At 42.3% G+C, this 15,341-nt stretch overlaps 1 protein-coding gene across 1 annotated transcript in view; it reads right to left on the bottom strand.

Annotated features, from left to right (window-relative positions):
- Positions 1 to 265: 265 nt before the first annotated feature.
- Positions 266 to 15,341, bottom strand: part of Aps (diphosphoinositol polyphosphate phosphohydrolase 1 Aps) — a 465,126-nt gene continuing 450,050 nt past the window's right edge. The window contains exon 4 of the mRNA XM_067141466.2: positions 266 to 467. Within this exon, the coding sequence (XP_066997567.1) occupies positions 349 to 467 (119 nt within the window). The 3' untranslated portion in view covers positions 266 to 348. The remainder of the gene's footprint in view (positions 468 to 15,341) is intronic.

Below are 15,341 nucleotides of genomic sequence, written 5' to 3'. Positions count from 1 at the left end.
CAAACTAAGACGTTATATACAAACGATATTCGGTTGCATGCGATTAAATACAGTATTTACATATGTGGGGTAATTCCGACACTTTTTTTGCGCTTCCTATGAAAAGAGAGGAAAAATTTTAAAGCACAACCTTATCTGCACCACACATAGACATGCATTCATTGATTGATTCATTCATTCATTCCCTATCTCATCCATTCATTCCGTACAAATAGTATTTCACTGAAAAAAATATTACTTCACTGAAAACTTACCAATCCAAATATTTCACCTTTACATTCATTTTATTCCATACACACACATAATCACATTAAGGATATTTAACACTTTCTATGCTGTATCTCCATTTCAAGGCACCTTATCATTTGGATTGGATAACAGTGACTGTAGATATGATAACTGAACTGGTTTGTGCTGCGACAGCTGAGCAAGAGCATCTTCAACTGTGAACCATTTCCGTTTACGTCCTGAAAAGATACAAATTGAATTTTATATCACACAAGTTCTACAAATTTGCACTTGGAAGTTAAAAGCAATAGTAGACCAAAGAAATATTCAGGGCACAACTGAATATTTTGTTTCCACGACCGCATTTTATCTGAAACAAGCTTATAGCTTATTACGTCGTTTTGAGAACAAAGTACTTACTGAAGGGATGTTACGTATAGAATAAGAATCTGTGCTGGCAGTAGTGGCACAACTGTAGCTCAGAGCGTTGCTAACGTAATACATATGACCTAGGCCACCATCACGCAATCGGAAGAGATTTCGACGCGAAAGCGGGAGGTTGTGGGTTCGGTTCCAGCTGGTATCCGGATGACCATATTTATTCTATACTGAACATCTCTTCGGCATGAACTATATGTACTCAACATGACTGAAAATGTATTTCAAATATCCAGGTACATTTATAAACTTCCGCATAACTGGTCTCACTATTCAAAAGAATGCAGCACAGCGGTAATTTTAAAAGAGCAGCTATAAAAAAAGCCAGAATTCACAATTTTGAGAATAAGAAAGGCATTTTTTTCACTAGAAGAGGGAGTTTGTTTATAAAGTAAGTATATCCATTCAAAATATATAAAAGAATACATCAGTGACATGAGGCAATGGCCTAGTACGAGTAATACCTTGCATATAAATAGGGTCCATTATTTAATCAGTTCTAAATGCCCGACTCGATGGGTGAATGGTAAGCGTATTTGCCTTCGGTTCAGAAGGTCCCGGGTTCGATTTCCGGCCGGGTCGGGGAATTTAACCTTCACTGGTTAATTTTTTTGCTACTTGCTTTACGTCGCACCGACACAGATATGTCTTATGGCGACGATGGGACAGGAAAGGGCTAGGAGTGGGAAGGAAGCGGCCGTGGCCTTAATTAAGGTACAGCCCCAGCATTTGCCTGGTGTGAAAATATTGGTTAATTCCAATGGCTCGGGGGCTGGGTGTTTGTGCTGTCCCCAACATCCCTGCAACTCACACACTACACATAACACTATCCTCCACCACAATAACACGCAGTTACCTACACATGGCAGATGCCGCCCACCCTCATCGGAGGGTCTGCCTTACAAGGGCTGCACCCGGCTAGAAATAGCCACACGAAATTATTATTAGTTCTATATGCCGCATTATGTGACATTCACTCTCATGACTCTCATTTCACTGAAAAATAACACAGAAATCAGAAGATAAGTCACAATAATAATGGCGCACAACTGGAAATGCAACGTCCGTCGAGATAAAACCGGCTAACACAGACACGCGTTCCATACACTTATTCTTTATAACATTCGATACATACAATCGACATACAGTTGTGACTTCCCCGCTCGGAGAACCATCATCAAATGATAAATGCAACCAAGCAAGCAAAGGGCGCCAATCTTTAAGTTGAGGACTTAAAGATAAAATTTATAATCAAGCTTGGACAGACTCTTATCACAGGGGTGAGGTGATAGTACACTAATCATTAAGTAGGAGAATTAGAAATCAAAAGGCTAATTAAGGCAAATTGATTAAAATAAACTAGAAAAATACTATTTATTATATTTAATATGAATGACGACGGTTTAACGAGAACTGAATTTAACATAGAAAATGAATTTAACAAAAAATTGAATGACTCTACTTCGCGAAAACTTGCAATATCTTTAACTCGCTTGCTCACCATGTCGTCTTGTTCTGCTGGTCCTTGGAAAGCTTCCCTCCTTGCAGCTGGAACATCACCGGTCGTCTTTGATATCTCTTCATCTGCAGCTCAGTACCATTCCTGCCTTGCAAATTGCACCCACCACTAATTGGAAGATGACTTCAAAACTAACACTCCCTATTATGCTTTATCCCATAGATTGGAGATAAGCCCTATGTCACAGTTAGAAGAACCACCTTGGGTTATATGGAGAGGATACTCAATTAAGAATCCTTCCAACTTTACTGATAATGTTCTCTGAAGTTTCATTTCTATCTAGATTAAAACTATCTATTGACTTAGACTGGTTCACACCGGTCTTGTAGCCGTGCTGTACGTACTTCCTCATGAGAGTGGCTATACACCCCTCATTCAGAATTTCTAAGTATCGAGACGCAGAATCAAGTAGAAAATCAAGTAGAAGCCTCGTAGAAGATCGTAGAATAATGTAGAGAGACTCGCAGAAGCGAATAAGACGTTGTAGAGAGACCCTCCAGGAGCTCCAACACGCCCTTTTATAACTTTCTCTCGCGCTAATTACAGGTCGCTTACACGTGGTCCAATCAGATGACACTTCTCTCCCCACTCTAGATTTTAGAGTAGATGGGTCCCACACAAGATATCAACTGTTCTTCTATTCGTCCTTTCAATCAGTATCCATGGCAACATGACGCTCCTTTGAAAATATAGGCGTTGATCAGTTCGAATAATTCTGGTCGAAATACGGTAGCTTACGTTAGGACGCGTGAACACGTGCTCGCTTTTCTCAGAACTTGATGTCTAAATTTGTCCTCCCTTCCTCCTCGGTGATGTGGCAAGATAACTGAAATCTACTGCAAGTTAATTTTAACCAACTGTCGCAAGAATCTAAGTGAATATTAGGATATTCAGCCCTCGTTTACAGGTCGTAGTTACAAAGTAATGAAATGATAGTGAGCAAATGATTAAACATGAATTATAATACAATTACATACCAAAATAAATATCATGACGTTAACTTCCTGAATTAATTACACATAATAAAATTAACATAATCACACTGTAACGTCTGGAACGTTACACAGTGAATCACAATGAAATACATCAGGATTTTTTTTTGAGAATTTACCAACAAATACATATTTTTATTTCAAGGTGGTTTTAACTCTGTTCTAACCAATACATAATTTTCTACCACAGTATTCAAAATTAACATACATATATTACATCTACAAAGGGAATTAAAAAAGCTTTCCTCAAGCATACACAAAAATAGATCACGGTGAAACTCATACACCCTATACGGTACGAGAGCCGCGTCAACATTTTTATTTTTATTTTTATTTTCTATAGCTTGGCCATCTGGAGTTCCCACTTTGGGTACTTTCATTTCTAGCTAAGCCCTACATGTTCGATAAATTTGAGCGAAATCGGTGGTGACGACTAGGGAATGCCCCCTTGTTAGCTATGAAGCGTGGTTCATGTTTCACAAAACCATCGCGAAACACTGCTTCTCCTGCAGTCCGAGACGGAAGTGCACCGTGTGTAGACACAGTGCTTCACCACGCAATCGCGAAACACTGTACAGGTACTGCGTATCGGAACACTGTTTCCGTTACAGTCCGAGACGGATGTGCATCGTGTGTCGACACACTGCTTCGAAGCAATTCGCTGTGCCGTATCGAATGTTTCAAAACAGCAGTGTCGCTTCGCCCATCTCTAGTCTAATATAATAAGAACGAATGCTTTCCCACAAACGATAATCAACACATGTTAAGCTGACTGGCCTGTAGTCATCGGCTTTATCATTATTACAGTTTCCTTTTATTTGGTGCAGTATGTCTTGCTGTGGCATTCTGGAAGTTAATTTTTGCAAGAATGATATCAAATCATCAGCTTATGTGTGCCAAAAGCAAAGTGATATGAGAAGTAGAGCAGGGAGGATTCAAAATCACAGCGTCAGCATTTTTGCCGAGTCAGCACCCGAGGTCTAGGTTCTGACTCGAGGTCATTGACCCCTAGTTGAGTAGTAGGGCAATGTACGTTCACGGATGTTGCATAAGAGAGCAAGCCCAACCTCACAGTCGGTATCTTGAGGGGCCTAACTACACTTGAACGAACAGTTGCACTTCCCGACGCCTAAGAGAGCAAGCCCAACCTCACGGAGGTGCCTAACTTTAGTTTTACTGCTAGATGCCCTTCTGGACGTGGACAGTCGTTATCCTGGAGGGGCTTAACCTTACAGGACGTAGTTTTACGGCGTGATGCTCTTCCCGACGCCATCTTGAGTAGTAGGACAACGAAGATTCTCGCGACGCTATTTATGTAGTAGGGCAATGGGGATTTGCAACAGAGAACACACGTAACTACATGGAGGAGTCTAAATACACAGGGGGCCTAGTTTTACGGCCAGATGCCCTTCCCGACGTGAACTGCACAAGATGACGGCTATACACAGGCTCTTATGAGAGTAACTCCTGGAACCTGGGTTAGAGGTTACTGCTCAGGACGGCGGCTATGCACAGGCTCTTATGAGACGTCCATGGGCGATTGCACAAGATAGCGGTTACACACGGCTTCTTATGGGGAAAGATGCCGGCTATGGGCGATTGCAAAAGATGGCGGCTATGCATAGGCTCTTATGGAGAAAGATGACGGCCATGGGCGACTGCACAAGATGGCGGCTCTACACGTTCTCTTATAGAGAAAGTAGACGGCCGGCTATGGGAGATTGCACAAGATGGTCGCTATACATAGGCTCTTATGGAGAAAGGTGACGGCTGTGGGCGATTGCACAAGATGGCGGCTTTACAGAGGCTCTTATGAGATGGCCTAGGGGCGCTTGCGCAAGATGGCGGCTATACACATGCTCTTAGGAAGAAAGCTGGCCTAGGGGCTACTGCGCAAGAAGGCGGCTATACATAGACTCGTATCGAGAAAGCTGCACAGGAGACATAGGATTTAAGTAGAGGGCCTAAGGGCGCTAGCGCAAGATAGCGGCTATACACAGGCTCTTATGGAGAAAGCTAGCCTAATGGCTACTGCGCAAGATGGCAGCGATACATAGGCTCTTATGGCCTCCACCTATGACGGGACACAGCCGCCCTCCTCCTCCTTATCCGTATAGCAAAGGGGCACGGGACACGGCTGCTCTTCTCCTCCTTATAAGTATAGCAAAAGGGAAAACGGGCACGGGACACAGCCGCCCTCTTCCTCATCCATATCGGTATACCAAAAGGGCAAAGGGCTTCTCCTCTTGGCTACACATAGGCTCTTATGGCCTCCTCCTCCGAAGTGGCGTAAGAGGCCAAGAGAAAACATGTTGACTATTGAACAGAAAAACTTATAACAATATAGTTACTGTGCTCTATGTTTTAATTCGACAAGAGAAGTTCAATTCTGTTACAATTAGCACACACTAGAATTGAATGTAAAACAAGATAAAACATGTTGACTATTAGTGTTTAGAACAGAAAGAACTTACAACGCAAACACAATAGTTACTGTGCTGTATGTGTCTATTCGAATGGACAAGTACAATCCTGTTACAATTAGCACACACTAGAATTGATTGTAGAACAAGCTAATGTTGTATGTCTTTATCCGACATAACAAAACATGTTGACAATTAGTGTTGAGAACAGAAAAAACTTTTAACGCTATTGTGCTCCATGTTTCTATACGACAAGACAAGTTACAATTAGCACACACTAGAATTTATTGTAGAACAAGAAGAAACATGTTTACAATTAGTGTTTAGAACAGAAAAACTGATAACGCAAAACATCATGAGATTTAAAATCTGCATTATAAGATTAATCCCTCTGTTGATACAAACGCACTTCTATGCAATCAGCGCGCACACATGGAATTGCAAGTGTTGTATACCTCTATCCGACGTACAGTTGTACTTCTTAATTACTGTAGATAAAATGATTACTACAGAGAAAAATCTGTATAGTGATTTCGTTACCGTAACAGAATAAAAAAATCATACTACTGTGCAGATAAAATGATTTTACTACTTAGCACGGGATACCTTTGTCCTATATCATATTGTGTTGAGGAGAAAAATCATGGATCAAACCCTGTCCTAACACTATAAAACATTTATGGGATTGAAAATTTGTTTACACAGGGGAGATGAATAGAAGTGTACTTCCTCTTAAGTCAATAATCACCGAGCTCGATAGCTAGAGTCGCTTAAGTGCGGCCTGCATCCAGTAATCGGGAGATAGTGGGTTCGAACCCCACTGCCGGCAGCCCTGAAGATGGTTTTCCGTGGTTTCCCACTTTCACACCTGGCAAATGTCTGGGATGTACCTTAATTAAGGACACGGCCACCTCCTTCCACTTCCTAGGCCTTTCCTATCCCATCGTCGCCATAAGACCTACCTGTGTCGGCGCGACGTAAAGCAAGTAGCAAGAAAGGTCAATAATCACTAGGTACCATTATCCAGATAAAATGAGCTATGAGAGGGATCGAAAATTTATATTGTTACCTTACCTTCATCTTAGGGACGTCTTAGTGTTTAGAACAGAAAAACTTATAACGCAAAACATTATGAGATCCGAACTCTGCAGTATGAGATTAATCTCTCTGTTGTTACAAACGCACTTCTATGTAATCAGCGCGCACACACATGGAATTGCGAATGCTGTATATCTCCATCCGACGTACTACTTCTCAATCACTGCAGATAAAATTATTTTACTACTTAACACGGGATACTACGAAAAATCGTTGGCCTTAGGAGATGGATTTTTGGGGAATTCGAACACATGCAACAGAAAAAAGTCTGTGTTGATTTCGAACTCTGGTTTAGTTACAATAGAAAAACATGGATATGACCCCTATTCTCTTATCGCAAACATCATAGAGAAAGAAAAAAATTATAGCATTCGAACTTAGATCCCATGGAGAGAGGAACTGATGTACTTCCTCTTAAATCAAAAACCACCACTACTATGCAGATAAAATAACGCAAAGCAATACGATTTTCTGCAACTATATCTTCGGTCGATATTCTTATTAGAATTTTAAAACATCTCAACAGCCTATATTTACCATCTTCGTGTAATCGCGGAAATCGAACACGTGATTACTTAATTGGGCAACGATAACCCTGTAATCATTGACAGAAGGGCAACTCCATGTCAGCGGAACGATACAAATAGAGGATAGATGTACTTACTCATAAAACAATAATTACTACTACTACTACTACTACTATCGATGTGATTAGCGCGCACAAGCTATAAGCTTCTAGGAATCGAACCTCCAGCCACATAGTAGGACGGTATCAACACAACAGATCTTTAGAACACACAATGTATAAAATCGATCTACGAAATACAGAATTAAATGTTGCATTTCCCTTAAACAGTAATCACCACTACTACGATTAACATTACAGTTTGAGCCGACTGTCTTACGATCCGGAGGCTAACACGTCGCCAACCCCTCAGTCTCAAGTTGATTACAGCTAAGCTACAACTTCTATTATTTGCCTGGTGCGAAAATGAGAAACTACGGAAACGCATCTTCAGAGTGCGTTTCGAACCTGCCCGCTCCAAGCTGACAGCTACACGCACTAGCATGTGGATTAACGGTAAAACAATAATCACTGCCTAGTATTACTATGCATCGTAAAACTATGCACGCATACACATGATGCATCCGGTTTTCGAAGGCGTTGACGTGTAAGTTATTAGCACTGCACAATAGAAAGGCACACACTTACTTGAGGTTAACAATACTTACATACTGAAAGGGAAAAGAACAGATCTGCATTTAAAACACAGTGCACTCAAATTAAATATTTGCAAGCAGCGAGCTGGCTGGCTCGCGACCGGAAATAAACGTTAAATTACTAATGACGCAGCAGTGTGCGTCGATTGCATGTTGTGGCTCACAGAGGAATATTGTACCGAGTTAAGATTACGTGTATTTTAAATTTGCCGCCTCCACATGCATAAGGTGGCAACAGTGAGGAGGAGGAGGAGGAGGAGGAGGAGGAGGAGGAGGAGGAGGAGGAGGGCGGCTGTATCCCGTGCCCTTTTGCCGTTTTGCTATACGGATGAGGATGAGAAGGAGGAGGAAGATGAGGAGGAGGAGGGCGGCTGTGTCCCGTCAGAGGTGGAGGCCATAAGAGCCTATGATTAGCTGCCATCTTGTGCAGTAGCCACCACTGGGCCAGCTTTCTTCATAAGAGTATGTGTATAGCCGGTATCTTGCACAAGCGCCCCTAGGCCGTCTCATAAGAGCTTATGTATAGCCGCCAGGTTCCAGGATTTAGTCTCACAAGAGCCTGATTACAGCCGCCATCTTGCACAGTTTACCTTTGACCCAGGTTCCAGGATTTAGTCCCATAAGAGCCTGAATATAGCCGCCATCTTACGCAATCGCCCATAGCCGTCATCTTTCACCATAAGCGCCCGTGCAAAGCCACCATCTTGTGCAATCGCCCATGGCCGTCATCTTTCTCAAGAAGAGCCTATGTAGAGCCACTATCTTGTGCAATCGCCCATAGCTGCCATATATCTCCATAAGAGCCCATGCATAGCCACCATCTTGTGCAATTCACGTCGGGAAGGGCATCTGGCCGTAAAACAAGGGCCCTGTGTAGTTAGACTCCGCCATGTAGTTACGTGTGGTGCTTTTTGCGAATCCCCATTGACCTACTACTTAAGATAGCGTTGCGAGAATCATCATTGTCCTACTACTCAAGATGGCGTCGGGAGGGGCATCATGCCGTAAAACTACGTCCTGTAAGGTTAAGCCCCTCCAAGATAACGACTGTCCATGTCCAGAAGGGCATCTAGCCGTAGAACTAAGGTCGAGCCCCTCCATGAGGTTAGGAGGGCTTTCTTAGGCGTCGGGAAAGGCAACTAGCCGTTAAAGTGTAGTTAAGCCCCTCAAGATAGCGACTGTGAGGTTGGGCTAGCTCTCTTATGCAAAATCCACGAACGTACGTTGCCCTACTACTCAATTAAGGGTCAATGACCTCGAGTCAGAACCTGCATTGCCCCTCCACTAGACCTCGGGTGCTGACTCAGCAAAAAAAATGCTGACGCTGTGATTTCGAATCCCCACTGCTCTACTACTGATGTGTTCTCTTGTAAAGTCTTTAAATCAAACTTTGTTTATCCGGCAGAACTGGAGTTTTCAACGGGGCACTCCTCCAGCACACAAAAGCCTAAATCACTCAGGAATGGTTGCAAGCAAGCGTTTCTGACTATCTCCGGTGCTAACTAGCCATCTGGCAGTTCAGATCTCAAGCCTGTGGATTACAAATCGTAGTCAGTGCTTCAGGAAATGATCTTCAATTAGAGACATCCAAATATTGACAGCCTAAAAAGAGCCCTGAAGACGCAGCAGCCTATTTTCCCCCATTAACATACAGCATGATGCAACCGATGCGTGCCAAGGAGAAATAACGTCAGAGGTTCGAGTCCTGCTGGTGATAAGTAATAATGGCATTGGCTTTCCGACCTATTAACAATGGTTGCGGTTTTCGGAAACGCCAAGGTGTCCCACAGGAGTTGTTTTACATGTAGACAAATCTATCGACACGAGGTTTGGATATCTGAGCATCTTCCTACACCATCGGACTAAGCCGGGATCGAAGTCATCATTTTGGTCTGTCTGAGCTACTCAGCCGAGCAGTCCAACCGGTGTAAAATACATTTCACAAGATATGTTATTGTTACGTTGACAGCTTAACGGGCGACTAGTGCCGAAGTGAGCCCAACATCATCAATTTGGTGGACACTTTAATGTTATGAGACAATACTTTTCGTATCCTGGTACGATGTTTCATTCATCGCAGACATTATCCAGGTGGCTCTTGGAACCAATTTACTGCTAGCTTCGAGTAGTAGGGTAGCAATATCTTCAGAATGCGCTGGTAGTCATAAAATATTTCGAAATAGTTGTATAGAATAGAACAGAATAGAATAAAATATTTCCCTCCCCCAGTTCCGGATCGCCAGATACTGAGGAGAGAGTATTCAGTTTACTGGCAATTGGGCATATAAGTATTACAGCCAAAACAAACCAGCAAACATAAAAGTATAATTTGAAAGAAATACACTACGAAGTACATACTAACGAACAGAAATACTACTAGCTAGAAAATAGACAATATTAAAAAGAGGACTACGGAAACTGTACAAATAAAATAGAAGGTAAGGTAAGGGTTATTCTGCCCGAAGGCAGTTCCGAACCTCCGCAGAGGTGTTCCTGAGCCGGAGTTTACGTGCGGTAGGGTGGCCAGTTCCTTTCCGCTCCTCCATTCCCTTACCCCCACCAACAGCGCGTGGCAACCCATCCAACTCCTGACCACGCCCAATGTTGCTATACTTCGGAGATAATACCAATATAAATGGTCCGTTATTGGACATTATAAATTTTCCAGCTAGCTCACTCTTGGTTGCCAGCGTTTCGCCCTCGTGTGCTAGGGTGGGCTCATCAGCTGGTACCTAGCACACCTACCAATACGCTGGCTAGTGCATACCGTGGAGGCCACTGTGTAGGCTAACTGGAGCCACCGGCAGTGCCAATGCACTAAGAGACTTTGTCTCATCACTAAAAATTGATGCCTGCTTGGCCATCAGATGATATAGATGTTGATTCCCATAGGGAATCTGAAATATTTGTCCTGAATGAGCAAATTTATAATACCAATATAAATGGTCCGTTATTGGACATTATAAATTTTCCAGCTAGCTCATTCTTGGTTGCCAGCGTTTCGCCCTCGTGTGCTAGGATGGGCTCATCAGTTGGTACCTAGCACACCTACCAATACGCTGGCTAGTGCATACCGTGGAGGCCACTGTGTAGGCTAACTGGAGCCACCGGCAGTGCCAATGCACTAAGAGACTTTGTCTCATCACTAAAAATTGATGCCTGCTTGGCCATCAGATGATATAGATGATGATTCCCATAGGGAATCTGAAATATTTGTCCTGAATGAGCAAATTTATAATACCAATATAAATGGTCCGTTATTGGACATTATAAATTTTCCAGCTAGCTCATTCTTGGTTGCCAGCGTTTCGCCCTCGTGTGCTAGGGTGGGCTCATCAGTTGGTACCTAGCACACCTACCAATACGCTGGCTAGTGCATACCGTGGAGGCCACTGTGTAGGCTAACTGGAGCCACCGGCAGTGCCAATGCACTAAGAGACTTCGTCTCATCACTAAAAATTGATGCCTGCTTGGCCATCAGATGATATAGATGTTGATTCCCATAGGGAATCTGAAATATTTGTCCTGAATGAGCAAATTTATAATACCAATATAAATGGTCCGTTATTGGACATTATAAATTTTCCAGCTAGCTCATTCTTGGTTGCCAGCGTTTCGCCCTCGTGTGCTAGGGTGGGCTCATCAGTTGGTACCTAGCACACCTACCAATACGCTGGCTAGTGCATACCGTGGAGGCCACTGTGTAGGCTAACTGGAGCCACCGGCAGTGCCAATGCACTAAGAGACTTTGTCTCATCACTAAAAATTGATGCCTGCTTGGCCATCAGATGATATAGATGTTGATTGCCATAGGGAATCTGAAATATTTGTCCTGAATGAGCAAATTTATAATACCAATATAAATGGTCCGTTATTGGACATTATATTATAATATATTATAAATAGAAGGTATTGTATTATAAATTTGCTCATTCGGGACAAATATTTCAGATTCCCTATGGGAATCAACATCTATATCATCTGATGGCCAAGCAGGCATCAATTTTTAGTGATGAGACAAAGTCTCTTAGTGCATTGGCACTGCCGGTGGCTCCAGTTAGCCTACACAGTGGCCTCCACGGTATGCACTAGCCAGCGTATTGGTAGGTGTGCTAGGTACCAACTGATGAGCCCACCCTAGCACACGAGGGCGAAACGCTGGCAACCAAGAATGAGCTAGCTGGAAAATTTATAATGTCCAATAACGGACCATTTATATTGGTATTATAAATTTGCTCATTCAGGACAAATATTTCAGATTCCCTATGGGAATCAACATCTATATCATACTTCGGAGATCTCACGGGATCCGGTGTTTCAACACGGCTACGGCCGTTGGCTGTATAATAGAACAAGATACTCAAATTAGAGTTATTATCGACAATTTTTATTGTCCTAGACTCTACTTTTGAGTCAATTTTCTGCTGTGTACTGCACCCATTTCCGGCACTGATACGAAATTTATAATCATTCTAATCAATATCTAGTCGTAAATATAGTCAGCGCAGCGAAATTCACTCAAGTGCGCCATGGTACTTCCAATAAAAATTTGGGACGGAAGCCTTAATCCCAGTAGGCAACGTTAAATCACGTAGCAGGAAGCTTTTAACCGACAGCACTTGTTGAGATCCCCCAAATAAAACTGTGATGCCGACAGGCTACCTGTTCTGTTTTATGTTTTCACGGGAACCGGATGTCGAGAGCAATAAATACACTCCCAGTCGCTGAACAAGGGCAGAGCCATAGACAAGGAAAGGAAATTTGCATTAAGGGATAGAGCGATACCAGACACCCCTTGTTCACCGGTGGTTTCGCCCATACGGAAGCACGTCAGAAACCCCCAGGCGAAGTCAAGCCAATCACTACGCTCAAAATTACTCGTTTGAAACCAACGCCTCAGATAATTCAGCGAATCTTAAATGTGTGGAAAATGTTAAAGGATAAATAGTTTGATCCTAACAGGAGGATAAAATCTCATCTTTTCTGTACAGTTTATGTTAATTATACGTGTTACAATTACATTTGAGAAAGTGCGTGGCTGTAACGCACATGCCGCGCTCTTAATCACGTGTTGCCATAATACACCAACCTACAGTGCGTTCCCAAGGGAAGATACTGCTACCCAAGCCGATAAATTAATTAAGCATTCTGCGATCGATTTCCGAGGTAAAGTTCATCAGGAGTAAGCACATATATTGTAAGTGCAGAAATACCTGAGGTGAAAATACACGACGCGTGAAATGAAAGTGAATTCTGCTAAGGAAATCCATCCCCACAGGGGAGGAATACCAAGTGCACGAAACCCCTGCGGTTAGGAAGGAAAGCCCTATATTACTCACGCGACTAGAAAGGAGACCCGATCACCGCGCTCATCCTCAGTGTGCAGTATACTTTCAGTCTATTCTCAGGGTGTATCCTCAGTGTGCAGTATATTCTCAGTCTACTCTCCCCAGTGTGCAGTACATTCTCTGTCCACTCTCAGTCTGTATTCAGTTCTCAATGTCCGTTCGTGTTACGTGTCACCTGTAATCGTCTTGAGTGAGTAAGTTACTTCAAAACTTTGAGTTTTTCTGTGTCAAGCTATACGCAATGATTAGCAACATTAACTTTGAATCAGTCATGCTGACAACTAACTTCAGACCATCAGAGTTTCAGTGCTCATTGAGTTAAAGTATTCATTCAGAATAATAGTTTCCAGTGAGAAAATAAACAATCTAAGCCTAACTTTAACAATTAGTAATTCCACGCCTTGCCGCATAAACTATGTCATTAGCAAACGCAATAGCAACTTATTTTCCAGTACGCCTGATGTAAATATAAGACAGGTAGATTGCAACGAAAGCAGACGGGCAGTGGTTAAAGATACAGACACTTGGTCATAGTTATTTGGTCGAGGGACAGGTAGGTGCCAGGAGAAGAATGTGTGCAATTACCGTGCAGCTGGCTCAGTTTAATTCAAATTCCGAGAATAGCAGGGTGACCGACCGACAAACGTAAACAAATGTTAAGCGACCTTGTGGGAAGGCAGCGGAACTTATACGATATGACTGACCACTACTTTGGGGAGAATATCTCAATGTCCAGCTGATCAGGATGTTATGAAGGCGTGTTCCAACAGTAGTTTCACCATAGGAGCAATATTATACTCGTGTGTAGAGGCAGTTATTCATAATCAAAAGTGTTAGTATAAGATAAATTGTGTAACTAGTAAGTAAGTTCGTCAAGTTTCGTGTGTGTGACGAAGTGTACTTGCAGATGCCAATCATGTCTGGAAACGGCGGTTTTACAACGATGTCCCGTGTCTCAGTCGCCATGGGCTAAACGAAGCATGACAGCCGGACAGACTTCAGATGACACGCCCAGCAATCTTCAAATGAGTAAGTGAACTGAAATCTAAGATGTTTGTTCTAATAATGTAAATAATACTGTGTTTAATAAGCGAGTTTATCAAAGATAAATCTCAGCAAAATTTGCACTCAATGTTAGTCATGTAGTGATAATATCGCAGTCGTCACGTTGTGAATAGTTTTTACCATTTACGCACTGGGATACTAATTATGTTATTTATTTTGAGATCGGTAAGTTGCCAACGAAGACTAGAATTTCAGGATGTACAGAATTAAAAGTATATTTCAGGGAGAAAAAATTATTTTTACATAATATCTTCAATTACAGTAAGATCAGTAAATTTTCATTCCGAAAGAATGATACTGATAATAATATTTCGCAGAGGCAGATATTTATGACGTTTTGACAGTCTTCATGTTAAGCTGGTTGATGGTTACATATTTTTCGTGATCGTTAATAATCGCGTAAGTTCTGGAAACCAGTTGAGATTGTTTTTGTTCTCTCGAAAGAAGTAAAGGAGCCATTGTTGCTGTATTGAAAGCGATGAGTTAGTTGTGGAAGGTTGTTGAACATTGATTGGTATGTTATGATGGAGAATGACGAACATTTCTCGTAAATTTATCCTGAGAGTAAAGGAAGAGACAATTTCTATGCCAGCGGATAATCTGAGAGACAAATGATATACATATTACAAGTATGAGAAGTGCGCGAAGCTCTGTCTACGAAAGAAAAGGGCAATAATTTGCATAATAAGGAACATGAATGTCATTTGAGGTCTACGATAGTATAAATAAAGATAATAATGGAGAAATAAGGAAGTAAGAAAGTGCTCACTTCTTTTCTTTCTTCTTCTTTTCCTACTGCATTTCCCCACACTTGTGGGGTCGCAGGTGCGAACTGCGTCGCACATGTGGACTTGGCGCTGTTTTATGGACGGATGCCCTTCCTGACGACGGCCATACATGGAGGGTTGTAAGCACTATTGCGTGACTGTGGTGGTTGGTAGTGTGGTACGTTGTCTAAATATGATGCGGAGAGTGTTGGAACGGACGCATACATCCAGTCCCCGAGCCA

The sequence above is a fragment of the Anabrus simplex genome, chromosome 2, assembly GCF_040414725.1.
Source record: "Anabrus simplex isolate iqAnaSimp1 chromosome 2, ASM4041472v1, whole genome shotgun sequence".
NCBI classification, from domain to species: Eukaryota; Metazoa; Arthropoda; class Insecta; order Orthoptera; family Tettigoniidae; genus Anabrus; species Anabrus simplex.
The sequence above is the reverse complement of the archived record's forward strand: the minus strand, read 5'-3'. Positions and strand labels throughout refer to the sequence as shown.